This window comes from Syzygium oleosum, unplaced genomic scaffold, assembly GCF_021117445.2.
Source record: "Syzygium oleosum isolate NSW1041296 unplaced genomic scaffold, Sole_v2.1 Sole_v2.17, whole genome shotgun sequence".
In the NCBI taxonomy this organism is placed as follows: domain Eukaryota; kingdom Viridiplantae; phylum Streptophyta; class Magnoliopsida; order Myrtales; family Myrtaceae; genus Syzygium; species Syzygium oleosum.
The window spans coordinates 2645146-2672334 of record NW_026607501.1 but is presented as its reverse complement, the minus strand read 5'-3'; the positions used below and the strand labels follow the sequence as shown (position 1 = coordinate 2672334).

The 27189-nt window shown below is 40.5% G+C and overlaps 2 protein-coding genes and 2 pseudogenes across 11 annotated transcripts in view; 2 read left to right on the top strand and 2 right to left on the bottom strand.

Moving 5' to 3' along the window:
- Positions 1-27189, top strand: part of LOC115676636 (meiotic recombination protein DMC1 homolog) — an 86640-nt gene that overhangs the window by 1327 nt on the left and 58124 nt on the right. Inside the window, exons 2-5 of one of the 6 annotated variants that reach the window (XM_056319057.1) lie at positions 8-74; positions 164-256; positions 487-565; positions 816-1058. In XM_056319057.1, coding sequence (XP_056175032.1) covers positions 48-74; positions 164-256; positions 487-565; positions 816-1006 — 390 coding nt within the window. In that variant the 5' untranslated portion in view covers positions 8-47 and the 3' untranslated portion in view covers positions 1007-1058. The other 5 variants (XM_056319056.1, XM_056319055.1, XR_008818229.1 and 2 more) reach the window with 5 other exon arrangements.
- Positions 1804-27189, bottom strand: part of LOC115676628 (putative disease resistance protein At3g14460) — a 115947-nt pseudogene continuing 90561 nt past the window's right edge.
- The window catches only part of LOC115664938 (putative disease resistance RPP13-like protein 1), an 88773-nt gene continuing 68216 nt past the window's right edge, over positions 6633-27189 (bottom strand). Inside the window, exons 1-5 of one of the 5 annotated variants that reach the window (XR_008818223.1) lie at positions 8395-13132; positions 8148-8304; positions 7548-7718; positions 7394-7445; positions 6633-6760 (exon numbers count right to left, since the gene is read on the bottom strand). Coding sequence is in view for 3 of the 5 variants with exons in the window: in XM_056319039.1 (XP_056175014.1) it covers positions 8434-12660 (4227 nt within the window). In the remaining 2 variants the exon portion in view is untranslated. Of the gene's footprint in view, positions 6761-7393; positions 7446-7547; positions 7719-8147; positions 13133-27189 lie in introns of those variants that run through there. The other 4 variants (XR_008818224.1, XM_056319041.1, XM_056319040.1 and 1 more) reach the window with 4 other exon arrangements.
- LOC130140214 (ATP synthase subunit b', chloroplastic-like) lies at positions 23850-24811 on the top strand (annotated as a pseudogene).

The window sequence follows — 27189 nt, the reverse complement described above, 5'->3', positions numbered from 1 at the left end:
GATGCAGTCGCCTTGATTGAATTGTACCAATAGCCGAAAGATTTGGCATGGATCCTGGTGCCGTCCTAGATAATGTAAGCAATGCTTTCTACACTGGTGGCAATTCTTCCTTCTTTTCTGGCTAATCTACTTGCTGTAATCTAGTCTTTCCATGAATTTGAAGATCATTTATGCCCGTGCCTATACTTATGAGCATCAGCACAACTTGCTTCTTGGTTTGGCTGCCAAAATGTCTGAAGAACCAATTAGGTTACTGGTAAGACAGTGCTCGAAAATCAAACTGCACGCATTTTGTGAGGTGTCGATGGTTGACCTTAGCTGAGTTATATCCTTCAGACTGTGGATCCAGTGATCACTCTCTTTTGAGTGGATTTTACTGGAAGGGAAGAATTTTCAGAGCGTTAGGTCGATTCTGAAACCATCAAATCATGCGAGTTGTAATTTTTCAGCACATCTGGTTTGACACTAATAGATTCCCAATTGCAGCAAAAATTGGCACAAATGCTCTCACGCTTACTTAAGACAGCTGAGGAATTTAACTTGGCAGTGTACATGACCAATCAAGGTACCGCGTCACATCTCCTTTCTCCCACATAGTCATCCACTACAATTTCTTATCCAATTTAGCCCTTTGAGGGTTTCTCACTGAAAAATAGCAATTTGGGGACTGCACTAAGCTCATACTAGTTCTTGTAAATCTCAAGAACCAGCTATTTGGTGTAAACTGGCGATGCATACAGTAGCTGCAGTCCATGAGTTAGGAAAAAGATGATTTTTTGATGACTTTGTCTTTATTTTTTTTGTTTCAGTTGTAGCTGATCCAGGCAGTGGTGTGTTCGTATCAGACTCAAAGAAACCCTTGGGCAGGCATGTTCTGGCTGACGTAGCCACAATTAGGTTGATGTTTAGGAAAGGCAAAGGTGAGCAGCCCGTTTGCAAGGTGTTCAATGCGCCAAACCTACCCGAAGCTGAAGCTATATCCTTTTTGTGCCAGATCTTCCTCTAGTTATATACTTTATTGAACTTTATGAGATCATACTGCAAAGACTTAAGTAAAACTGTAAAATATCTATAAGTCTATATCAAAATCTTCGAGAAAGTCAATACTGAGTCTACATATAGATAGGTGGAGACCTGATTTAAGCATGATGCTCACAGTATACTCGATGTTGTATGGAGATCCGCAAACACGTTGAATACCAAATTTGTGCAGAGGAATTAAACAAAAAGAAGTGGAGAACGAGAATTTTTCAAAACCATCACTTTTTAAAGAAATTTTAGCGAGAGCTCATATGTCAATAAGATGAGATTGAGATTTATTTTATCTATGTTGAACTTGACAGACACATGTTTTTCAGATAACACTGGGGGTCATAGCTAATGCAAAGGACTAAAGAGGTCTCTCCAACCAGGAAGGCCAGGCGAAGTACTTTTTTTTTCGAATCTGCAATTTGATATTAGCTATCGCATTGACAGCTTTCTCTGTCTTCTTTCATATTAAGTTTGTATGGGCATGTGTCAAGTTCCCTTTGACTGCTTTAAAATTGCACGAGAGTTTGCTGCTTTCGCCTTGATATCTAACTTGCTATATTGTCTATTATTAAAGTTCAGATGACCCTTCACAAGGCGTTGTGTAAACTCAATTTCCATATGAGGACAAGCATGCTCCAAGTTATCATGATTCACATTTGTCCACATATAACAATGTTGTCCCGGCCTAATTTACTAGTAGAGATAACAATTACACAGTAGACATCTAAGTAAAAAAAAACACGACATTGAATAGACTCTCTGCATGATGGCTAAATGAAATGCTAGAAAGATATTATTGCACATAGCATGATCAGGTTTTGTAAAGGCTTGGTTCTATAAGCAACATATACAGCTGGATAAAACAATGTTACCTCAGATTCTCAACATAGAGCAACCAACCATTAGAGTAGAAAATTGTCAATGTATGAGAAAGGGTGACTGGGTCGTAAGCAACAGGAGGCCATTCGATAGCCAATGGCCGCGCCAAAAAAGGGCCACAAAGCATATGACTCGGTAGTGTGTGGACTAGTTTGCAGCACTTCCAACTCTAAGCATGCTGGACTCCTTAGTCTCCGCATCCACTTTGAATGTGGCGCCACACACTTGGCCAGAGCTGTCCACCCTAGGAACCGGCTTCACCTCATTCGGTGGGTGCTCATAACTCCTCAAACCTCTGGAGCTGGTAAAGAAGCATCCTGAGTAAAAAAAGAAGGCAACGTTAAAAGGTGAATGCGATTTGGAGCTGGAAAACCATCGGAAGAGCAACATTGTAGGTGAATATGCACATGTCAAAACATACATACAAGTAAAGAACACCATTTTAACCTTAGATTAAAAATTTAGGTTTGAAACCAATTTTTTCCAATATGTTGTTACCCAACAACATAGCATTCTCCTCTGAGCTCTGCTTAATATCAGCATAGCTCATCCATTCTTACTTTTCACATTCCAATGCTCGGAGGAAACTCCAGTGACGCAGCATTAATGATCCGTGCAAATAATTACCTTTACGAAATGGTGCAATAGTTTCCCATAGCCCTTCTTCATGACTTCTACATTGTCTAACAGAACAAGATTGCCTTTGGAATCACTTCCCCAGAAGAAAGGGAAACTTCTGTCAACATCCTGTATGATTCGCCTCAGTGGCTGGTTTTCGGATATTTACGTGAAAAATCTCCATGAGGAAAATCAGTTTGTATTAAGCATTGAATTAAGGAAACTGACTTCAGATGGAAGAATGAATTGCGGCAGTTAGCAAATGAAAGCGAATGTGGATCGATTTTACTTCATTGGATCCAAACCCAATCAATCTTGATGAGAGCGATTTCTTGGATGAGGGGCCAAGAGTCGCCGGTGAGTTTTGATCATCCATCTTTCAGAATCTCGCATCTACGTTTGTGCAATTGTTGGAGGGAGAGAGGGAGGGAGGCCATCCTCTGGCAATCACCTCAACTTCGGGCAATCTTCAATCCATTAACGTTGGAGAGAGGAGAGGTGGTTGTGAAGACTGCTTGATACTCTTTCCACGTTCCTTGTATCTGTCAAGTTAAGAGAGGTTAGAGAAGAAGGAAAGAGAAGACTCCACGCATCCTCGTCCTCAGAAGGAAACCACACCTTCTCTCTGAATTCGCTTCCAGAGAAAGTTGGTTGTTCGCATCACAACTGGAAGCCAAGCCCTCGATGAACTTTTAGGCGGTAATCGACTTTCTTTTGCAGATTGTGTATATTATTCTTCATTTGTTTCAGCAAAAACAACTTTCTTTGGTTCGGCAATGTTAAACAGGTGGTATTGAATCTCTAACAATTACAAAAGCACTTGGCGAATTTCGGTGAGAAGCACAGTCCAACAACGTTACCTTTGATGAACTTTTACTTGCTTTTGTTATTTGGTTTGGAATCTCCCACAAACTCGTGCATCCGTTAGAAGATCTTATCCTATTGAGCCCTTTGATGGTTGCTCACTGAAAGACAGCAATTTGGGGACGGCACTAAGCTCATACTGATTCGTGCAAACTAGTGATACATAAGAGTAGTTGCAGTCCATGAGTTAGGAAGAAGATGATTTTTTGACGACTTTGTCTTTGATTTATTTGTGTCAGTCGGAGCTGATCCAGGCGGTGGTGTATTCATATTAGACCCAAGAGAAACCTGCAGGTGGGCATGTTCTGGCTCTTCCAGCCACAATTAGGTTTATGTTTAGGAAAGGCAAAGGTGAACAGCGCGTCTGCAAGGTGTTTGATGGCCCAAACCTACCCGAAGTTGAAGCTATATCCTTTTTGCACCAGATCTTCGTCTGGCTTTACCCGATTATACTGTAGAGACCAGGTAAAATACCTAGGAATCTATATCAAAATATGTGAGAAAGTCGATACCGAATCTTCATATGGATAGGTGGAGTCTTGATTTAAGCATGATATTTACAATATACCTAATGTTGAATGGAGATCCATAAACGTGTCAAATATGAATATTGTGTGGAGGAATTAAATAAGAAAGTGGATGTCGAGAATACTTCTAAGCAGGACTGGTTGATTAGCTATGCAGCTTGTGCTATGTATACGATGCACATCTATCAATACCATCACTTAATTTCACTCAGAAAATTTAGCGAGAGCTCATCATGTCAATAATAGAAGATTGAGACTTGTTTCATGTGTGTTAGACTTGACGAACATGTTTTTCAGATAACACCAGGAGGCATGGCCGCTGCAAAGGACTAAAGAGGTCCCTGCAAGCGAAACAATTAAGATCAGGCACTAAAAATGATAATGAAAAAGGGCGCCATATCTGGACGGGTGGGCGGAATGGATGAGCAAAGGGTGCCATGGACTGAGGAAGATCCCGAGTCTCATCTAAGACAACTAAATGCACCCCGAGATTCTGCCGAAGAACTGGGGGACCTTCTTGAGCACAGGATAGGCAATTGAGAGATAGAGCTAGCCTATTCCCTTTTTTGTTGATCTGCAATTTGATATTAGCTGAGTATTGACAGCTTCCCTCTATCTTCTTTTTCCTATTAAGTTTGTATTGGCACGTGTCAAGTTCCCGTTGACATCTTAGAAATTGCAAGATTGACTGCTGCTTTAGCCCTAATCTTTAACGTGCTATCATTGTCTGTTATCGAAGTTCAGATGATCCTTCATAATGTGTCGGGTTCACTCGATTTCCATATGAGAACCAGCATGCACCAAGTTACTTCGGTCCACTTTTTTCCTCATTTAATAACTACTAGAGATAACAGCATTACAATCGACATCTAATTCGAAAAAACGTAACATAAGAAAAATTGCATGATGGCTAACTGAAATGCCAGAAAGATATTATTGCACATGATCAGGTTCTTTAAAGGCTTGGTTTTATAAAAAACATGTACAGCTGCATAAAACGTCATCTCAAACTCTCAACATAGAGCAACCGACCATTGGAGCTGAAAATTGTCAATATATGAGAAAGGGTGACTGGGTTATAAGCAATAGAAGGCCATTCAATAACTAATGGCCTGGCCAAAAAAGGGCCATAAACCATAAGACTCAGTAGTGCGAGGACCAGTTCGCAGCACTCCCAACTCTAGGCATGCTGGACTCCTTCTTAGACTCCGCATCCACTTTGAATGTCGCACCGCACACTTGGCCAAGCTGTCCACCCTAGGAACCGGCTTCACCTCATTCAGTGGGTGCTCATATCTCCTCAAAACCTCCAGAGCTAGTAAAGAAGCAACCTGAGTGGAAAAGAAGGCAATGTTTAGAGGTGAACAGTTTGGTGCTCGAAAACCATTGGAAGAGCAACATTGTAGGTGAAAATGCACACGTCAAAACACGCATACAGATAAAGATTGCCACTTTAACCCTAGATCAACAAGTTAGATTTGAAACCAATTTTTCCAACTCATGCCAAAGCTTATGCATCTTTACTTCCTATAAGTCTTCCAATATGTTGTTACCAAACAATGCAACATTCTCCTGTGAACTCTGCTTAATATCAGCAAAGCTCATCCATCCTTACTTTTCACATTTCAATGTGCGGAGTAAACTCCAGTGAAGCTGCATCAATAATCCCTGAAAATGATTACCTTTCGAGAATGGTGCAAAGGATTTCCCACAGCCCTTCTTCACAACTTCTGCATCATTCGAGAGGACAAGATTACCTTCAGAATCACTTCCCTAGAAGAAAGGAACACTTCCATCAACATCCTGCATGATTAAGACAAGAGAAAGGATTAGATAGATCTCAGGTGGAGGGAGAGATTGAGAGAGATATTCCAGAACGAAACCAATGAATAAAGTCCAACAAAAATCAGTTTGATCTAACCATTGCCTCTCTAAACAATGAAATCAAGAATCTTTGTTTTATTAGAGCGACCGTTACTATTCTTTTTTCTAAAGCTACCATTATCAAGAGATGGACTGGGTATTTGAATAGAAGAAAGATGAACTTCAATTTTTGACCAGGCAATCAGTTTTTAAAAGGGTTTGATCTGCAAGTTCATTCGTAATTTAGTTGTTAAATTAGCATATTCAAAACCTCTGTTTTCAATCTATTCTTCCATCTACACAATAAGTGTTATGAGAAGAAAGAAAGCTTCTTATTTTGAATATGACCTGAAAATGTTGAAAGGATATTATCTAACCAATTCACATACAGAATTTCATTATAGTATTTTTTGGCTAGGGACGGCCTACGATATAGTTACTAAAAGCAATTCTGTAGTTAGAGTTGAAAGTACAAATTTTTTGTTGATCATGAAAATATTATCAAAATTAATTCTCCTGAACAGTGCCAAACAACGAACATGGGGAAAATATCTTCGTACAGCTAATTTCTCATAAATTATACCAGGACTGCAATCCAGACTCAGTTTTTAAGCTATTGGCAAATGATACTGCATATTCAATGTCAATGACTTAGACTCGTCCTTCTGCGAATCCTAATCAAATGACACACATCTGCCGCTGTAAATGTGAGTACATCCTGTATATCAGTAGCAATCGTCTCCTCATCCTTTTTGGTTTTCTCTTTGTAGATAAGCCTCATTATATGTTTTGTAAGGTACCGTGACCCCATTGAACCACTCTTGGATGATTAAAAGAACTAAACTCGCCTGATTCAACGAGGACTGAAGTATCTTCTTATGATCCTGGAAATTCCCATGGAAAGGCACCACCTTGCCTTGAGAAACCACCCAGAGCTCGTCCATGCTTCCAGCTATTACATGCTCATTGTGACTAACCTGCAAATCAAGGTGAAAAGAGGGCTATTATATGTGAAGACGATAGATCATTGGTCAAATTGAAGTATTTAGGCAAGAAAATCAATCTCACCATCAGAATTCCTCTTTGAAACAAGACCAGACCTCGAATGAGCACCTCAACTGCATTCAAATCCCGCAGTTTGGGATAGTAAAAAATGCAGAATCATACTCATCAATCCTTAGGCAAGAAACTAGCAATTTACAAAGATAACACTTTAGTAGTCACTGGTCATTAAAGCAGAACTTAAAGTCCACATTTATAAACAAAGAGATTTCCGCATAAATTATGTGCAAAACCCAATACTGCCTATAGGCACAGATATCTGAACTACTCGGTATTATAAATTTCCGTAATACAAAAACACTGATCAGGCTAGCATAACTATTCTATTCCCAATATTTTGCAAGTTGGATCAATTACATTGGTTTCTATTCCATTATAAGTTAGTTGTATGGTGACAGGGGCTCCCTGAAGCTGTGATCACTGATTGTTTCTTCTGTATTTTCAATGTAAAGACCATATTCCAATAAGTTCAATTAGTGCAAGACTATAACAAGCTAACTGAAATTTTAACATAAGTCACAAGGTGGAGAAAAATGAGTTAAACTTACCAGATGATTGGATGGCTCGTCAAGCAAAATGCAACTCTGCTTTTCTGATCACCTATTTATATGGTCAAAGCACCATGTTATATTTGCAATAACATCCAAAAAGCCTCAGAGAGAGTACAGAGTGAACTGCAATTCAGATTACAAATTAACTAACCTCTAATGGAGCCTCACAATGTCATACGAAAATTGCTTCAACAAAAAATTTACAGATCCAACGGGAGCAGAGAGGGAGGAGATGTATCAGACAAGGTATACATTGGTTGAAGTGCAAGATTTCCAGTTACACCAAAGGAACACAAGTGGGCTCGAAGCTTTTGTTCCGGAACTAATCGTTAACGAAAAGAAGTGCAAGATAGATTGCTTGATACTACGAAGGATCATCGTTAACGAAAAGAACGTTCTCGATGATAAAGAAAACCATAAAAAAGGAAAAAAAAAAACAGCATCCACTTTCTTCACAATCATATCACAGCTTCCGCATAACTAATCCTGTTTTTAGATTTTGAGAGAAATTATTCTTATTTAGATCATAATCACTAGAGGAAAATTTAGAACATATCAATGCACCAAATAAAATTAAAAGCTTCTACTTTTTCTGTAAATTGCAAAAAATGAGACATAACATTGACATACTAGGAAGAGGATAGTGCTGTCAAAATTGGGATCTGGATCCCCCATTCTTCTTACTGCATTTGCTTATAAGCATCGAATTGAAGAAGCAGAAACGAAATTGATGCGTTCAAGACCAAAGGACTTACCCGAAGCCATAGAAATCTGACCGTAGATGGAAGAATGAATCGCGGCAGTCAGCAAATGAAAGCGAAAGTGGATCGATTTCACTTCATTGGATCTGAACCCCAATCAATGCGGATGGTCAGGGATTTCTTGGATTTCCGGAAATTCACGTGAGACTTCTCCACGGGAAAGTATCAGTTGGTATTAAGCATCGAATGGAGGAAGCAGAAATGGAAATCGATGCCTCCAAAAACCATAAAACTCACCTGAACCCTAGAAAACCCACTGTACATTGCCGAATCAATTCACTGGATCCGATCGCCATCAATGAAGATGTAAGGGATGTCTTGGATGAGGGGCCAACAGTTGCCACCGAGGTTTGAGCATTGGTCTTTCAGAATCTCGCATCTTTCTATCTCCAATCGTTGGAGGGAGGGAGGGAGGCCATCCTCTGGAAAATACCTCAACTTGGGGCAATCTCGGATCCGTAAAAATCTGAGAGAGGAGAGGCGGTTGTGAAGACCGCTCGACAGTCTTTCCACGTTCTTCATCCGTCCAATGACAAGTTTGGTTAGAGAGGAAGGGAAGAGAAGACTCCACGCATCCTCCTCTTCGTTCTCCGCCGAAGGAAACCTCACCTTCTCTCCCTCCCCTCCCATGCTCCTTCCGTCAATTCCCAGTTCCTCGAGGGAAGCGAGCATGTGTAGGCCCCATTCTCTCATTGGCTGCTTCAGGTTCTCGCACTGCCAAAGGAAAAACGACCGCAAATTGGGAGGCAAATCCCCTTTGGGGAAGCATTTGATATTTTCACAGCACGTAATCCATAGAAACCTGAGGGAAGTAAGACGATGCCACTCATTTGGTAGGGACTTTATCTTCGGGCACATAAAAAGTTTAAGGCTCGATAGGGACATGGGAAGGGGAGGAAAGTCCTCCACCTCCAATTCTGGACAGCAGTTTATATCCAATTCAGTGAGATTTTTACAGCTAGCAATGTTACAGTTGGCGATAGACTTTATCTTCGGACATTCACTGAGAGCGAAATATGACAGGGTGAGGGGAAGGGGAGGGAAGTCCTCTATCTCCAGTGCTGGACAGTCGCTCATTTTCAAACGAGTGAGATGGGCGAGCGTGTGAAGGCACTGAGGTAGGCTTCCCAGATTCTTACAGCAGCCAATATCCAAAGATTTGAGCGTTTCTACTACGGTGATCTCTTCCAGCAACTCCACTCCCTCGTACTTCCAAATAGAAAGTTCCCTCAGAGCAGCAAGTCTACTTTCGGCAAACGAAAAGGATATCGGAGAATCTTGATTATGAATCTCCAGGAATTCAAGTTGTGACATCATGTTATTGCTGTCGAGGTTGTATGAAGGAATGGTTGGTCCCATGATTTTTGGACAATTCGAAATGCTCAAATATCGAAGTGTGTGCATCTTGCTTGAAAGCCTTTCTAAACTCGTGCAATCCCTCAATTCCATCCTTTCAAGGTTGCACAAGAGCTCTATCTCTCCTTCCTCCGCCACAAAAGATGTGAATCGAGGACAATTTTCGATGACTACACTCTGGAGGCAAGTAAGATTTTGTGTTTCATTTCCATTTTGCCACAAGTAGGTTAGCTTGTCACACCTTCTTATATGAAGCTCCTTTAGCTTAACCATGCAGCTCATAAACCCAGGATCAAAGCAAACAAGCTCCGCAAGATTTTCTATTTTCAGTATGGTTAGAGAAGTTAGGTTGACCAAGCTCTTTAAGATCTCCTTGTTACAATCCTCAAAATATAACTCATGGAGAGATGGAAGACAAACCACACCGGTTGAGTCATTCAAACACGGGCAATGACGAATTTTGAGCTCTAAGAGATGATCAAGTTGATAAGGCAACGTCCCTGTCAACTTAGGACAGCTCTGGACAACAAGATGCCGAAGACAAGAGAATGGTACTTCTTTTTCTTGGCGTCCGGCATAACGAGACCAATCTTTCAATGCCAACATCCGATCAAACTTCAAAATTGTTAAGGATGGAAAAGGGCGTTCAATTCCGTAAAATTCAGAGCCTATCATGCTTACTGCATTTAAACTTTCAAGAGATAATTCTCTAAGTGAAGGTAGCTGTCCAAGTGATGGCAGCAATTTAACATTAGGACAGCCACACAAGCACAAAGACACTATCTTACAGTAAGATGGATCACCCAACCATGACGGGAATAGTCCACCACCATAGTACGAGATAGTGAGATTTTCAAGATTAGTGTGAGGTCGTAGAGCACGAAGCACCCGTTTTTCGTGCTCATCATTTTGGAGATTTCCAAAATCTTTATCCCAAAGCAAGATTAAGTTGCTGAGGCCCTGCTTTCCCAACAAATTAGCATCTCTAACTTCTTCCACTTTTTGCAATTCAGATACGATTAATCCTCCCTGAAGATGCGGCAAGTTGTTTAACTCCTCTAATTGTGACCCTTTCTCTGATCCTACCACAAAATTAGACAAGATAATAAGATTCTTCAAATTACCGATACTCAATGGCATCTTTTTTAGACTCTCTGTATCTCTAATGTCAAGAAACTGTAAGCTAACCAAATTTGTGATATCTGGAGGCAACATAGAAAGGCGCCGACAACCTCTTAAGATCAAAGCTTGTAATTTGCACAAGGCACAAATTGACTCGGGAAGCCTTATGATGCTAGTGTATGAGAGATTAAGATATCGGAGATGTTTTAAATCACTAATGCAATCCGGTACCTCTATGATGTCACAATGACATAATGATATCACCCGCAAGTACTTCGAGTTTGTTAGCAACTCATGCAGCACCTTTTTGGAAATATAGATTATTTTTCCGCCATGATTAAATTGAGTAGTCAGTAGCATTAAACTTCTTAGTACCTTCATTCTAGCAAATGCTCTCAAGCTTCTTGATGTAACATACCACGATGAGATGAATGATGCATAGCGAGCTTTCTCTTCAAGAGAGGCATTATCTTCATCACCCACTAGCTGAGACTCGCTAGAGGTAAAGCATGTCACATCCGCAATTGACTTTGCCAGGTCATTTAAAAGATCGTGCATCGAAAACTTAGATGTGTCAACACTGGATTGTTGAAAAAAGGATTTAGATACTAACTCATCGAAGTAATTGCATCCTAATTTCAAGATATTCTCTTTTGCTTTATGTCCATCTAAAAAGCCCTCTGCTATCCATAAGAGTGCCACATCGTCCCTCTCAAATTCGTAGTCCTTTGGAAATACTGCGCAGTACGCAAAACATCTCTTCAAATAAGAAGGAAGATGCACATAGCTCAATTTCAAAGCTGGAAGAACCTCATCATTTTCTCCCGTGGCTACATCCCAAATTCTATTTTTTAAGATAGCTTCCCATTCGTCGGGATTCTCTTTATTACGTAGGAGACCGCCCAATATCTTCGCTGCCAAAGGTAAACCTCTACATTTTTCAGCTATCTTCTTGCCAATTGTTTCAAGACCTGGGTGCCTCTCAAAATTTCTTGCTCCCAAAGCATGATAGGCTAATAAGCTAGTACAGTTATTAATGGACAACTCCTTCAAAGGATATGGCGAAGCTCCTGTTATGGAAACGACAGAAAGGTTGCGCGTCGTGATGATGATCTTGCTTCCCTTAGCCCCTGCTTCAAATGGTTTTAGGAGGGATGTCCATTCACCATACTTCTCATTCCATACATCGTCTAAAATCACAAGAAAATTCTTCCCAGACAAATCATCTTTCAACTTAACTTGAAGCCAGTTAAGATCTTTGCCCTCACAGGGCGATTTGCTGATCGACTGCAAAATAGTCTTCGTTATGTCGAGAACATCAAAAACATCTGAAACACAGACCCATGCTCTCCTCTCGAAATAGCTATTCACTCTAGGATCATTATACAGCCGTTGAGCCAAGGCCGTCTTTCCAACACCACCCATCCCAACTATGGGAACTATGCTTAGAGTAGCATCGGAATTTTGGACGTCACTTATCAATAGTTCAAGTACCTGTGCCTCTTCGTCCTCCCTACCGAAAAACTGAAGCTCCGGCAAAGAAGTGCTGGGGAGCCTTTTGTTGGTGTAGTTGGATCTGTCCACAACATTCTCTCTCAAGCTTAGATGAGCCTTCATGGTGAGAATCTTATCCAACCTACCATTAATCTCTTGTACCTTGGTCTCAGACACGTGCGAGCGCGATTGGTTAAAGAAAGAGAACTTCCTTTTCAACTGACCTCTGCTTGTACTGGATTCTGCCTCCGACTTGGCCTTAGTGGCTTCGATATCGAACTCATTGAGCAAGTCTTCCATGTCATAGGCCAAGTCCCTAACGTCGTCCAGCCACTGCTTCACTAGACGGTCACCACTCAGTTGCTTGTCCTCTGCACCATCTAGCACGGCATTGATTGTTTCCAGCATCCCCTTCCACTCATCAAGGGCTTTGCTGATTCCTTCTCGCTGCGCGTAGTCCAATGTCAGAGAAGTCAACTTGTCGAACAAGACCTGAAAGAAGGAACCCAAAAAGATCTCTCCAATGGCCATGGGTGAATTAGTCACTATAGAAAACAACAAGGGTTACGGGGAAGCAAAGTGATGATGAGCTAACGGAGAGAGAAAATTATAAAGTCCAGGAAGATCAAGACTTTCAACTACCAAAAAGATCAAACAAAAATCAGAGGTTAGAGAAATCAAAATAAGTATACGTTTTGTCCACAAGTGTTTGTTTCTTAATATTTGGAGAATATCCCCAGAGACTTTACTGTATATCATTTGCCTTTTTGTCCGGAAAGTGAAGAAAAAGTGAAAAAGAGCTAATGGGAAAGAAACTTCAATAGATTCCAAGAAGACCAAGACTTTGCAGGACGCAAATTGGAGTTTGTTGCTTCACTTTTCACATCCCTCGTCTTTCATCCCCATGGGAATGTCTCTTTTTCCTTTACCAGTAGAACTTCCACGTGTGTCTTGCTTAAAACTAATGATCCTATAACTCTCGTCCAACGCTTTTCATGTTCATTCATATTGTGATTCTTAAGTCATTAATCTCTGTTCTTGTCTATTAAAATTATGTCTAGATTTTCATATATCTTTTCAAATTTAAGTTCAATAAAAGAAGAAAACGCAAAGAGAGAAACAAAAAAGAAGAAACAGCAAAAAATGAAAAAATGAAAAAAAAATGCAGGAATGAAACCAGCGAGAGCACCACCGTCCCATGACCATTACCACACCGTTGCCGTCAGCACCGCTGCTAGGGTGACGTTTCCAATGGCACCACCTTATAGTAACCTTCGTAGACAATATTTTTCTTGAGATGCTTTACTTAGAGCGGTTTAGGAGTTAGGGATGATGATATCGTAAGTACCCAAGCTTTTGTTCATTTTACAATCGAGAACCTACACTCTTTGTTTGTTTTGTTCAATCAAGTACCTCAATTTTTCAAATTTGGCTCACTTTAAGGCATCCATTAAATCAATTGCCGTATCGTGTGATTTTGCTGGCATGACTCATTTACCCAGACAAAAGTTAAGTATAATAGCTTAATGTGGCTCGCTTACCCTGCAGATTGGATGATGAGCAGAGAGAGTGTGTGTGTGGTGACTTAGATGATCTAAACCGTCTAATATGTCTACTTACACGACAGTATCTCAATATACAAGATCGGATGCCAATGTGGACAGTTTATGACTATTTAACGGCGTTAGCATCCTGTCAACTTATTTCGTCCACAATTCTAATGGAAGCCTTGACACACATTTGAAATGTGGAGGTAATTGATTGAACGAAAAAAACTTTAGAGATTTGATTACGAAAAAGAGTAATAGTTTGGATACTTGTACGATGATTGGTCTAGATTCAAATCTCAAAGGTACTTTTGTTTGCGCGATATTTATTCTACAAACTCATTCCCTTGATTCATTGCTTGGTCTTGTCTTAATATTTTTCTTTAGTAAGAATATTCATTCTTTCATGTGAAGGAGAACATGAGATGGTGTTGTTAATTTCAAGCGCCAAAAGATTTCAGTGGCTAAATGGCGAGCAGATTGGGAGGCTACAAAGTTCGATCATAAAAATTCGAGCTTTACGCTCGAAATATTTTCGTGAATTATCAAACATTTTATTGAAGATAGACTTTTTCTTTGTATTTGATTTTCTTTCGGTTGGACACTATATTAATAATATTATCATCTATTATCATCAGATGTAACTGTATGGGCAAACATAATATAAAACTTTACTGAGATTTCTTAATTAATTACAATGAAATTGCCTAAATAATATTTTTTGTAGATAATTTGTTCCAACTCTTTGAGAGACGGATGGATATCGTCTTGAACGTTTGTTCTGACTCACGAGAGACAAAATTGATACCACAAAGAACATATCGGATGTCATTGTAAATAGTTAACGGCTACTTGATAGCGTTGGTGTCATGACGACATTTTTCGTTTGCGATTTCAATGGAGGTCTCACGTTGACCCACATTTGAAATGTCAAGATAATTGATTGAACGAAAAAAAAAACTTTAGATAGTTGATTACCAGCACATAGGTAAGAAATTTGATGCACCTCAGTATCTGGTTTTATTTCATTCAATTTGAACATCTTTGGAAGCCATAGATATAAGAATGAAATTGATGGGGGTTCCTTTTGTGGAGTTTTTGCTTCAACCACTCGCATGTAAAATCGAATAAGCGACTCCTCTTGAATGCAAATGCTTGAAATAAGGCAAAATTAAATTGTGTATTTTTTTTATAAGCCAAGAAATATTCTCTGATTTTCTTTGTCATGTATTACTGCTAGGCGAATATAAATGATAGTTGTAAAGTCATATACACTTGTCAAAAGTATTGAAGTAGTAATGATGTCATCCATTTTATTTTGGTGCTTTTCTCTGGATTTATGGTAAGTCTTATATTTGTTTGTTTTTTTTAACTTTTAGTAGTCAATTAGATTCAATTGATACAAAAAAGAAAACCGGAAATTCGTACTGCTTGCAGTTGAGGCCTCTACGGAACAAATTAGATTAGTGCATTTGACGATTTTAATTTTGTCGTAGGTAATTATGTTTGGTTCAAGTATGCCGAGTTCTAAGGGTTGAGTAATATTTGGTAACAATCAATCACAGAAACAGCTCATTATATTCTAATTCCCAATTTTTAATCACGTGTAATCTGAAAATATGTGCACAATATTCATATGCCTAGGTTTCTGCGTAGCGCGCGCATGAACATTAGTAATTTAAGATAGTTTCATATTTCATAATTAATTGACCTCATTAATTGGGTTCAAATTTAAATAGGTTTTAGATTAAATCATCTGTTTTTTTTCCTGTTTTTCTATTAATGACTTTTAGGAAAGGGAAAGTAAATAATTAATAGGGCTCATTAACGAGGAGTGATCAACTTTATATACCGGTAGAGTACCCATGCTACGCATCGGCTTATGATCAGTGTGTACGTATTTTTTTAAACTGAATCTATCAATTTAGGAACTCATGAGCAACAGTTGAAATTGTCCAGAACTTATTAAAATTTTCCTTTCTTTTGGTTTAGTTCTATCTTTTTGAAAACAGAAGTGAGCTAACGGAGAGAGAAAACCATTTAGTCCAGGAAGACCAAGACTTTCCACCTGCCAAAAACATTAAAGAAAGACCAAGACTTTCAAGGATGCACATCAGTGATTAGAGAAATCAACCTAAAATACTTTCGAGGATTTTAAAGGCCAGGAAGACCAAGACTTTCGCCTACCAAAAACAAAGACCAAGACTTTCACCTTCCACCAAGACTTTCAAGGATGCTCATCAGTGGTTAGAGGAATCAAAATAAAATATTTTCGTGCTTGTCTGGTAATGTTAGAGATTATCTCCAGATATTTGTAGTTTCCACAATCATATATTCTCAGGAAGACCAAGACTTTTGGATATACAACTACAAGTCATCAGAGATGGCTAACTTTGTCTGTTCAATAAGAAAAACGCTAACTTTGTTTGTTCGTCCACTTTGAAGGAGGAATCGAGGAACTTGCTATATTTCCACAATATATTCAAATTATTTCAGTAAATTATTTTCTTAAACATATGCGAATCTTTAGCACTGTAACTGCCATGTAAAGCCTACATTGATTGCATATTCACGAATAAAGCAGAAAACAAAGACATTGAAATCACAACCGTACCAAGAATATATGGAAAAACTATGCGTGCACTCGAAGTTGATTATTGAAGAAAAGTCACCTCTTATCCTCTGTTTTGGATGGTCACAAGAAAAAGGTCCTCCGTTTCAAACACAAGCCAAAAGTCTCGATCTAAAACAGAGGACAAAAGTTGATTTTTCTTCGTATGACCAACTTAGAGTGCATGCAAATCATCGTTAAAAATTTATTACTCACAAGTGTTTTGTTGGTTTTTTTTTTTTATGCATCCGTACATTCTCAATAACCTTTTGGTTTCAATGTCTTTGTTTTATGCGTTATTGGTGACATTCGATCAATGTAGGCTTTATAGTGCTAAAGATTCATAGCAAGACGAGCAGCAATGATCTACTGAAAGGTGCTGAGGTAGTAGTTGATGATAGAGAACCATTTGATAGGAGAATCTCCTTTGCACGATTTTCCTGTTTTTTCTTTTTTTTACTTTTATTGTTAGTTGGCAATGACCCTTTTTCTTGTCTAGCAATGAATGAAGCTAACCACAATTAATACGATTGACAAATAAGCATCTTTGTGCAACTTGCACCGATTGAAATAAATGTTGACGATCTACCTCACAATGGCATCTTACTTTCTATTTGCATCTACGAGTCATCAAAGACAGCTAACTTTGACTGTTCGATAAGGAGAACATAAGCACATGCTTTGGGCTAACAAGAAAAAGAGCTGGGTACACCAACGAATCCATGAAGCAAGTTGCTTAATTTTACTTCGGAAATAGTAAACGATTCACAAATCACCAACAAATCCGTTAAGCAAGTTGCTTTGGGCTACCTTTTTCTTTTTAGAGGACCACGATTCTCCTATCAAGCGATTCACGATTATCAACAACTGATTTAGCACTCTTCAACAGATCATTGCTGCCCATTTTGCTACGAATTTTTAGCACTGTAACTGCCACATAAAAAGCCTATTACTTAAAAAAAAACCAACAAAACACTTGGTAAGTTGATAATTTTTTATGAAGATTGGATGCCCTCTAAGTTGGTCATGCGAAGAAATATCACCTCTTATCCTCTTTCAAACGATAGCCAAAAGTCTTGATCGAGAGAAAAAGGAGAACAGTTGATTTATCTAACTTTTCGTCGAGAAGACCAAGACTTTACTGGATGTCATGTTCTTCCTTTTGTCTAGAAAGTGAAGCAAAAGTGAAAAAGAGATAGTGGGGGAAGAAACTGCAATAAAATCCAGGAAGATCAAGACTTTCCGGGACGCAAATTGGTTTCATTGCTTCACTTTTCACATCCCTCCTCTCCCATCCCTATGTGAATGTCTCTTTTTCTATTACTAGCAGAATTTCCACACGTTACATGTCTTGCTTCAAATTAACAATACTATAAATTAGTATAAGAAGGAAGCTAAGAAGGAACCCAAAAAGATCTTTCAATGGCCATGGGTATATTAGTATTTTTGGAGACCTTCCAGGGTTATGGTGAAGCAAAGTGATAATGAGGTAATGGAGTGAGAAAACTTTAAAGTCCAGGAAGACCAAGTCTTTCACCTAGCAAAAAGATCAAACAAAAACCAAGACCTTTCAAGGATGCTTTCTGTCCACAAGTGCTCTATTCATGTAAATAAACCATCAACTCAGGAAGGACCAAGACTTTGCTGGACATCACGTACCTTTTTGTCAAGAAAGTGAAGCAGAAGCGAAAGAGAGCAAATGAAAAAGACAGAGACTTTGCAGGACGCAAATTGGCATTATCACTTCACTTCTCACATCCCTCCTCTTCCATCCATCCCTATTTGAATGCCATTGTTTTTCCAATTACTAGTAGAATTTCCCCGTGCGTTATACGCCATGCTTAAAATTGACCGTCACTATAATTTTCGTCCAACTCTTTTTATGCTTAATCGTACTGTGATTTTTCATTCAGTAATCTCTCTTGTACTTGTCTATTAGAATCATGTCTAGATTTCCATGTATCTTTTCAAATTTAAGTTCAATAAAAGAAAAAAAAAGCAAAGAGAAAAATAAAAAAGAAAAAACAGCAAAAACTTAATAAAGGAAAAAAATAAAGCAAAAATGGGGCACGAGAGCGCGCCACCGTCCCACGGCCACTGCCATGCCGTTGCCATCATCACCGATGCTTATAGTCACCTTCATAGACAACATTTCCTTGAGATGTTATACTTTTTTCTTTTTGGACAAAGAAACGCTTCTTTCATTAAACAACCAAACTAGAACCACACGTAAGTTCAAAATCATAACATAAAAACGACCAAAGGGTAGTGGGGGGTGTTTGTAGAGAGCCAATTTGGGCTGAGGGAATTAGTGCGATGGGCCCTCGCTACAAAATCCGCAGCCTGGTTCGCGTTCCTGGAACAGTAAGCTAAGGAAACTCCTTGCATTTGGGCCAATAGAAGCTGGCAATCCTCACCAAAGATTGGATGCTTCATGAGATGTTATTCTTAGAGCGGTTAAGGAGTTAAAGAATGATGACATCACAAGTACCTAAGCTCTTGTTCCAGTTTACAATCGAATACCTGAACCTTTTTTTTTTTTCAATCAAGAACCTCAATTTTTCAAAATTGGCTCAATTTGAGGCATCAATTAAATAATTTGCCATGTTATATGATTTTGCTGACGTGACTCGCTTACTCAGCAAAAGTTAAACATAATAGCTGACGTGGCTGTGACATCCTGAAATTTGCCCATTTGGGATTTATGAAACGAGTGGTTTTATGAATGTACTTGTAGTTAGATCTCGCTCGGAACTGATCATTCCTAGGATACTAACCGTTAGGGAAGGGCTAATTAGGGATTAAAATTCGTGCGACTAAAGAAATTCGGTCGTGAACTGACTTTCGACCATAGAATCGTCGAGGTGACATTTTGAGCCAATGTAGGCCGATCTTAGGATAGTTATGGGCCGGTTCGTCATTGTCATACGAGTGGATCACGGGTGATTCCGTTTGACCACGAGGTGAGATGACGAACGATCCAGAACCTATACCGAACGATCGCGCCCGTCGGAACTAGCGATTGATCCTCGCGATTACATTGACAACCGAGGTCGTCACGATCCGAACGAACTTGCACGTGACTTGATTTAGTATCAGTCACGGGTCGAATATGCGAATTTCCCCAAAAGTCGCCCGTTAGTCTGAGACACGCTCAAGTTACGTTATATAAAATTCAGTTATTAATTAGAGACCAAATTGGGCATTAAAAATTTAGGAAGTCACTACAGGACATTTGGACGACGTTGTTATTGGAATGTTCAGTCTTGGAATTGTCCGAATCCTTTAGAAAAACTGAATTTCGGCGAAGGATGGAAAATGACCGTTTTACCCCTGGAGCTTTGTTAAGGCCAAGTGTTATTGGGGAAGGGCATTTTGGTCATTTCGCCTTAACTTTAGAAATGACAATTTTTGGACAATTTTGCCCTTGGAATTTTATGAAATTCCCAAATTACCCTCGGATATTTTTGGAAAAGATTCAATCTCGGCCGTCGATCTCAGGATAAGAACGAATCTCGGCCGTTTATTGAAAAGTAGAGAGAGGGGCAAGATGGTCATTTTGCATAAAAGGGGTTCAATTATTGGTTTTTAAACCAATTTCTCTCTCTCCCCCTCTCATTTCTCTCCCTCTCTCACGGCTCATTCTCTCTCTCTCTCCCCCTCACCGACCGACCATCCTCTCTCCCCCTTGGCCGCGCCACCGCCGTCCGGCCGCCGTCCGCCGCGTCACCGCCGTCCCGCCGCCAAGCCTCGCCCTCACCACCCTCACGCCACCGCCGTTTCCCTCTCTCTCTCGGCTCACACACTCTCTCTCTCTCTCTCTCTCCCGTGGCCGTGGACAAGCCGGCCCAAGCCAAGCCACCGCCGCCGTTGCCGATCGTCACCGCTCCAAGGTCACCGCCGTAGCCGCCGCATTCCAACCGCCTAGTCAACCTTGGATAGGTTGATTTTGCTTGGAAATTTCCAAGTAAGTCGCAATCTAACCCTTGTCTAGGACATCGGTATTTATCGAACTCGTTTAGACGCGGTTTAGGGTAGTTTAGGGGTTGATTAGGGTGCTGATCGTGGTTGTTGGTGGCTGATCATGGCTGTTAGTGGCTGTTGCATGTTGGATTAGACATCTAGGAATGAGTTTTGTGGGTTGGAGATCCATGGGTGTGAACTAGAACTTGAATCTTGGTTGTTTAGTTCAAAACTCGGATTCGTGACTACTGTACCCGTCCGGTTTGCTATTTTTGTGGGCCCAATTTGAGGAAATTTTCTTCATGAAAGTTTCTCCCAACATCTTGAAGTATAACATATTTTAAATTTGGAATTTTTGGAGGCTATTTGGTCTCACGAAAACCCATTTTCAGACCGTCTTAAAACTGCCTGGAACACTGTTCATCCCGACCTTCTTGTCTTGCCGAATTTTTATAAAATTTTCCAGATCTATTTTCAATAAAATTCCTTCAGAAAAGTTGTTGGTGACTTTCATTTCTATGACATATAAAAATTTTAAAGCTTTTCAAGGTGATTTGGGTGTTGAAAGAAATGTATTTTGAGCACAAAATAGTCTGTTAGAGCGAACTGATTCTGGTCTGATTTCGAGGGACAAAAAGGCATGGTTGCAGATTGAACCAGATTTCGTGTTCTTCATAAGAAATGTTTATCAAGATGTTTTTTATGATATATCCAAAATTTAGAATTTTTGGAGTTTGTTTACTATTTATTTTGATGGGATTTTGGTCACTGTGTAAACTGCCCAGATTTACCCTGATTCTATGGATGTTCATTTTTATGAGCGGAATGGTGGGGGTGTCGAGGTTGAATAGTTGCTGCCCCCATGACTGGAATTGATGCTTGAATGTGTGTTTGTATGTGGGTTGAATTGAAATGGTTGAATTGGGTGCATTTAATTAATGTTCGAGTACGTGAACGTGTGAGATTTGAGGCGTGTGATGTGCGTGTGATCACTAAAAAGCCCCGAGGCGTGTTTACGCGGGGTACAGATAAAATACGGTGTGTTGGTATGTTCGTGTGATCACTAAATCCCTGAGGCGTGTTTACGCGGGGAATTAAACCGGCCTGAGGCATGTTTATGCAGGTCGTGATATGACTGTGGGATCGGACCGAGGCGTGTTATGCTCGGGTCGCGATCATGTAGGCCTGATGCGTGTTTACGCGGGCTGAGGAAAGAAAGTGAGAATGGGATCGGACCGAGGCGTGTTATGCTCGGGTCGCGATCATGTAGGCCTGATGCGTGTTTACGCGGGCTGAGGAAAGAAAGTGAGAATGGGATCGGACCGAGGCGTGTTATGCTCGGGTCGCGATCATGTAGGCCTGATGCGTGTTTATGCGGGCTGAGGAAAGAAAGTGAGAATGGGATTGGACCGAGGCGTGTTATGCTCGGGTCGCGATCATGTAGGCCTGAGGCGTGTTTACGCGGGCTGAGGAAAGAAAGTGAGAATGGGATCGGGCCTGAAGCGTGTTTACGCGGGTCACGATCATGAAGGCCTGATGCGTGTTTACGCGGGCTGAGGAAAGTGATTGAGCACGAGATGGTGCGATGTGGCAAGTTAAATGAAAATGATGTGGTGGTGCGTGAACGAGTGTGAATTGTGGAGTTCGGGAATGTGGTGTGTTTGGCATGTGCCTTCGAGCATGAGATTGGGTTGAAAAGTGCATGCGATTTGTAAATGTGAATGTAAGACTAACGTGCAGGTTGCGTGTATTGAGAACTAGGTAAGTACGATTGTGTGGACGTTGTTTGTGTGTTGCTTGATTAGGTGTCTGGACTTGTCTGGAATATGTGGTAGACTAGGTAAGGTTTAGGTTGTGTACTTATTGAGAAGTGTCTCATGGTTGTATCAACCAAACCATTTCAGAGCACCCGCCCGAGCCATGAACCTTCCGTCGCTGCCGTCGCTGCGTTTTGGGATTATTATGCACACTGATCATGATGTTGTAGAATATCCGATCGAGATTAAGGCCGAGTCGGAGTCATCGGATGAGCATGTGCCTGATGAAGATTCGGATGAGGATTCTGAAGAGAGTGAGTCAGAGTGGACGCCATCTAGAGGGCGTAGAGATTAGTTTGGAGCTGAGGAAGAGTTTGGAAGTGTTCCATTTTTGGTATAGTGCTTACCCAGGCTACTAATCTTTTTGTGATATCGGTAGTTTGGTAGTTCAGTGTGCATATTTTGCTTTGCGGTTTGTAAATGGCGGTTGTGGCATAAGTTTATATTGTAAATGGATATCGTACTTAAATCGAGGTATAGTATAAGATTTGGTGATTTGGCAATTTACTCTCCCTAGTACCCCTGGTAAATCATTGTATGGGTGTTTGTTGTTTTCGCCGCGATTAAACTCTGATGGGTTCGTTTTGGGTCGGCGACCACTACAAAAAAACTGGATTTTTGCCACGAATTTTTGCGACGAAAAAATTTTCGTCGCAAATTTGCAACAAATTTTCCAACGAAAAGTAAAATTCGTCGGAAATTAGCGACGAAAAAATTTTCGTCGCAAAATTCATTGGAAATTTCCAACGAAAAATTTTTCGTCGGAAAATTGGTTGGAAATTTCCAACGAAAAATTTTTCGTCGGAAAATTGGTTGGAAATTTCCAACGAAAAATTTTTCGTCGGAAAATTCGTTGCAAATTTCCAATGAAAATTTTTTCGTGGGAAAATTCGTTGGAAATTTCCAACGAATTTTCCGACGAAAATTGTACACACTAAAATAATTGCCTTGAAAATTGAAATTCGTCGGAAAATTCGTTGGAAATTTCCAACGAATTTTCCCACGAATTTCAAAAATGCCGAACAATACCGGGTTTTTTTGAATTCGTTGGAAATTTCCAATGAAAAATTTTTTGTTGGAAATTTCCAACGAATTTTCCAACGAAAATTGTACACACTAAAATAATTGCCTTGAAAATTGAAATTTGCCGGAAAATTCGTTGGAAATTTCCAACGAATTTTCCAACGAAAATTGTACACACTAAAATAATTGCCTTGAAAATTGAAATTTGCCGGAAAATTCGTTGGAAATTTCCAACGAATTTTTCAACGAAAATTGTACACACTAAAATAATTGCCTTGAAAATTGAAATTCGTTGGAAAATTCGTTGGAAATTTCCAACGAGTTTTCCAACGAAAATTGTACACACTAAAATAATTGCCTTGAAAATTGAAATTCGTCGGAAAATTCGTTGGAAATTTCCAACGAATTTTCCAACGAATTAAAAAAAACCCGGTATTGTTCGGCATTTTTGAAATTCGTGGGAAAATTCGTTGGAAATTTCCAACGAAAATTTTTTGTGGGAAAATTCGTTGGAAATTTCCAACGAATTTTCCAACGAAAATTATACACACTAAAATAATTGCCTTGAAAATTGAAATTCGTCGGAAAATTCGTTGGAAATTTCCAACGAATTTTTCCACGAATTTCAAAAATACCGAACAATACCGGATTTTTTTGAATTCGTTGGAAATTTCCAACGAAAAATTTTTCATTTTCCCGACAAAAAATCTGTCTTGTTTCCTTCTTCTCGTCTTCTTCTTCTTCCCTTTTATCAACATCTCTCCCTCTCTCTTTCTCTCTCCAAAACGCAGTCGGCAAAGAACCGTCGCTAGAGAGAGAAAGTCTCGCCGCCGCCGCCGTCCTCGGAATCGCAGCCATGGCCAAGATGATCGTGGCCTCCTCCTGCAAGACCCACATCCCACCTACCCTCTTCGCCTCAAAGCCCAAGCGGCAACCCCAAGTCACCCTCTCCGTCCCCAAGTTCAGGCTCCCGAAGCCCCTCGCCTCCCTCTCCGTGAAATCCCTGACCCTCCTCGCCGCTGCCGCGTCCTCCGCCCTCCTGGCTCGCCGCTGTCGGCGGAGATCGAGAAGGCGGCGCTTTTCGACTTCAACCTGATGCTGCCCGTCATCATGGGCGAGTTCCTGCTGCTGATGTTCGCGCTGGACAAGATCTACTTCTCCCCGCTGGGGCGCTTCATGGACGAGCGGGACGCGGCGATCAGGGAGAAGCTGAGCAGCGTGAAGGACACGTTGGCGGAGGTGAAGCAGCTGGAGGAGAAGGCGGCGGCGGCGATGCGGGCGGCGCGGGCGGAGATATCGGTGACGCTGAGCAAGATGAAGAAGGAGACGCAGGCGGAGTTGGAGCAGAAGCTGCTGGAGGGGCGGCGCAAGGTGGACGCGAAGCTGCAGTAGGCGCTGGCCACCCTGGAGAACCAGAAGGAGCAGACCATCAAGGCCCTCGACTCCCAGATCGCCGTCCTCAGCCAAGACATCGTCAACAAGGTCCTCCCCATCAAATGATTTTCACCATCTTCCGCTTTGCCCCACTCTGTAGTTGAAATCGATCATCAATGCCGGAGATTCTTCGCTCTGCATCTTTGAAAGAAGAAAAGGGAAAAGACTCTTGAGAATTGGGATGGATTTGGACGCAAGAATGTCTAGAATTCTTGAATTTTCTTATGTATCCGTGTCAAGAGATACTTTGCAAGTGAGTAATGTGAACCAGTTAGTGTATGCACAAACTTGTCCATTTCATGAATCAGCCCAGCACCCGATCCCCGGTCATGACGGCTCGAACATTTAACCAGGTCGTCGGGGCGGTCGGCCGGCTCGAAGGGCGACGAGGCTGGCCCTCGCCAGCCATGGCGAGGGCCGAGCTCGCCATGGTTAGCGAGCTCGAGGTCACCCAGAACTTGCCCAGATCTGGACGAGCTCGAGCTCGCCGGCCATGGCGAGCTCGGCCGTCGCCGGCGACGAGGCTGGCCCTCGCCGGCGGCAAGGCTGGCCCTCGCCCGCACGATTTTTGTCATGACGAATTTTGCAACAAATAATTACCAACTAATTTTGCCACAATTTTTCGACCCAAAAAAAAAAAAAATTTGTAGTTTTTCCAATGGATTTAGCCACGAATTTTCCAACGAAAAAAATTTCGTCGCAAATTTCCAACGAAAATTCAAATTTTTCGTTGGAAAAATTTGCGACGATGAATTACCAACGAATTTTTTTTCGTTGGAAAATTTGTTGGAAATTCGTTTTCCAATGAATTTTTTCAAATTTTTCGTTGGAAATTTCGTCGGAAAAAAGATGGTTTTTTGTAGTGGACGTTTCCTGGGACGTCGCACTAATTCGACCGAAGAGAGATGTCGCGTACTCGATGGGGTTCGGGGCGTGACAGTGGCTCCTTACCCTATAGATTGAGTGATGAGGAGAGAAAAAGTGTGTTGACTTAGACGATCTTGGCATCTAATATATCTCGGCTGACGTGGCAGCGTCTCAAAATACCATATCAGACGCCAATATGGATAGTTAATGACTATTTAACAGCATTAGTATTATATCAACATTTTTTGTTTGCGGTTTTAATGGTCTTGACCTAAATTTGATTACACGATATTTATTCTACAAATTCATCCTCTCGATTCATTGCTTGGTCTCGCTTAATAACCTCTTTTTAAAGATTTTTCATTATTTCTTGTTAAAGAGAATATTAAATAATTTTTTTAATTTCAAGCCGTTGCAAAAAGATTTCAGTGGCTAAATGTCAAGCACATTCGAAGACTATAAAGTTCTCAATGTTGATTTCCTTTAGATTTTTTGGAATCATTCGATCATAAAGTATTGCTCTTGCCCTTTTGTCGGCCAATTCCATTGCTTTCCCTTGGATCTCCTTGGCCAAAACAAAAAGGTACATGCAGGTAGTGTGGCCAGAATCAGACCGAATCAGTATGACCACTGGTCCGAATTTTGTCTCTGCAGGGGTACAGAACTGGGCTTCTTCAACATTTCCATCAGAACCAACATCTTAGACACCCCTTTATGCTTCTTGGTGGCGATTTCGAGATCATGCACCCTCTTGTTCTTGCTCCTATCTTGCACTCCCTTGCTGGTGGTCATGAATCTGAGCTGCGACCAGTTACGTAAAACCTTGCCAAACTCAAGTTTCTTCTCAGGGTAGGCGAAAGCACTAGCATGGTGACAATGCATCCAAACTCTCTTGCCGCACTCCATTCATTGGGGTAAGCTACGTTTTTAACAACGAATTGAAGACGGGTCATCTCAAGATGCTGATGCCTTGCTACAGATTCAAGAAACAAGCCCAAGAAAAGCAAATGCCTCTCACTCAGGATAGACGTCAAGCAGCTTACGTTCCGTTGCACAAGGAAAAACAAGATCCCAAAACGAAAATATACGGTAAGATTGCCGTAAATGCACCATTACCAGCATCAGTTTTGACTTCAACAGAAGTTGGCAAGAACAGGCAAGGCGCGAAGAAGAGCGAACGTGCAGTCTAGACGGAAACAACACGCTTGTCGTTTTGGTTTTTGCAAAAGACATTGGCATTCGCTCTCTTATTGTTCCGTTGGCATTTGCATTTCTGGTGGTAATAAAAAATGATATTTTAATTCGAATAATTAAAAGAGCTCGAGGGTCTTCTAAATGGTGATATTACATGAAAAATCTGATTCAAACTCATAATGAAGTTTATTAAAAGAAACAAATTGAAACATATCTAAACCAAGCATTTTATTTTGTAATCTGTAAACGGTTAAAAACATATTCTCGTTTTATATAAATCCAAAAAATTAAGTGAAAAAAATAAATTGTTTAGGAAAATTTATGCAAGAGATTTTTAATTGCTTTAACTTTTAAGACTGATTTGCTCATTCTGTAAATTTTAGCCGGAATTATTCAATATTAAATAAAAATCAAAATTTCAAACATTAAAAGTTAAAACTTTATGGTTGGTTACTTTGTAAACGCCCTTACTGGGTGCTCCATGTCCGTCACCCTTCATTGAATCATCATATTGCAAGTGTGAGGAAGGGCACTGATCTAGGTACAATACGGGAGAGCCTGTCCAAAGCCGAGCCTGGTGAGCCTCTGAATGGCTTAATTGTTG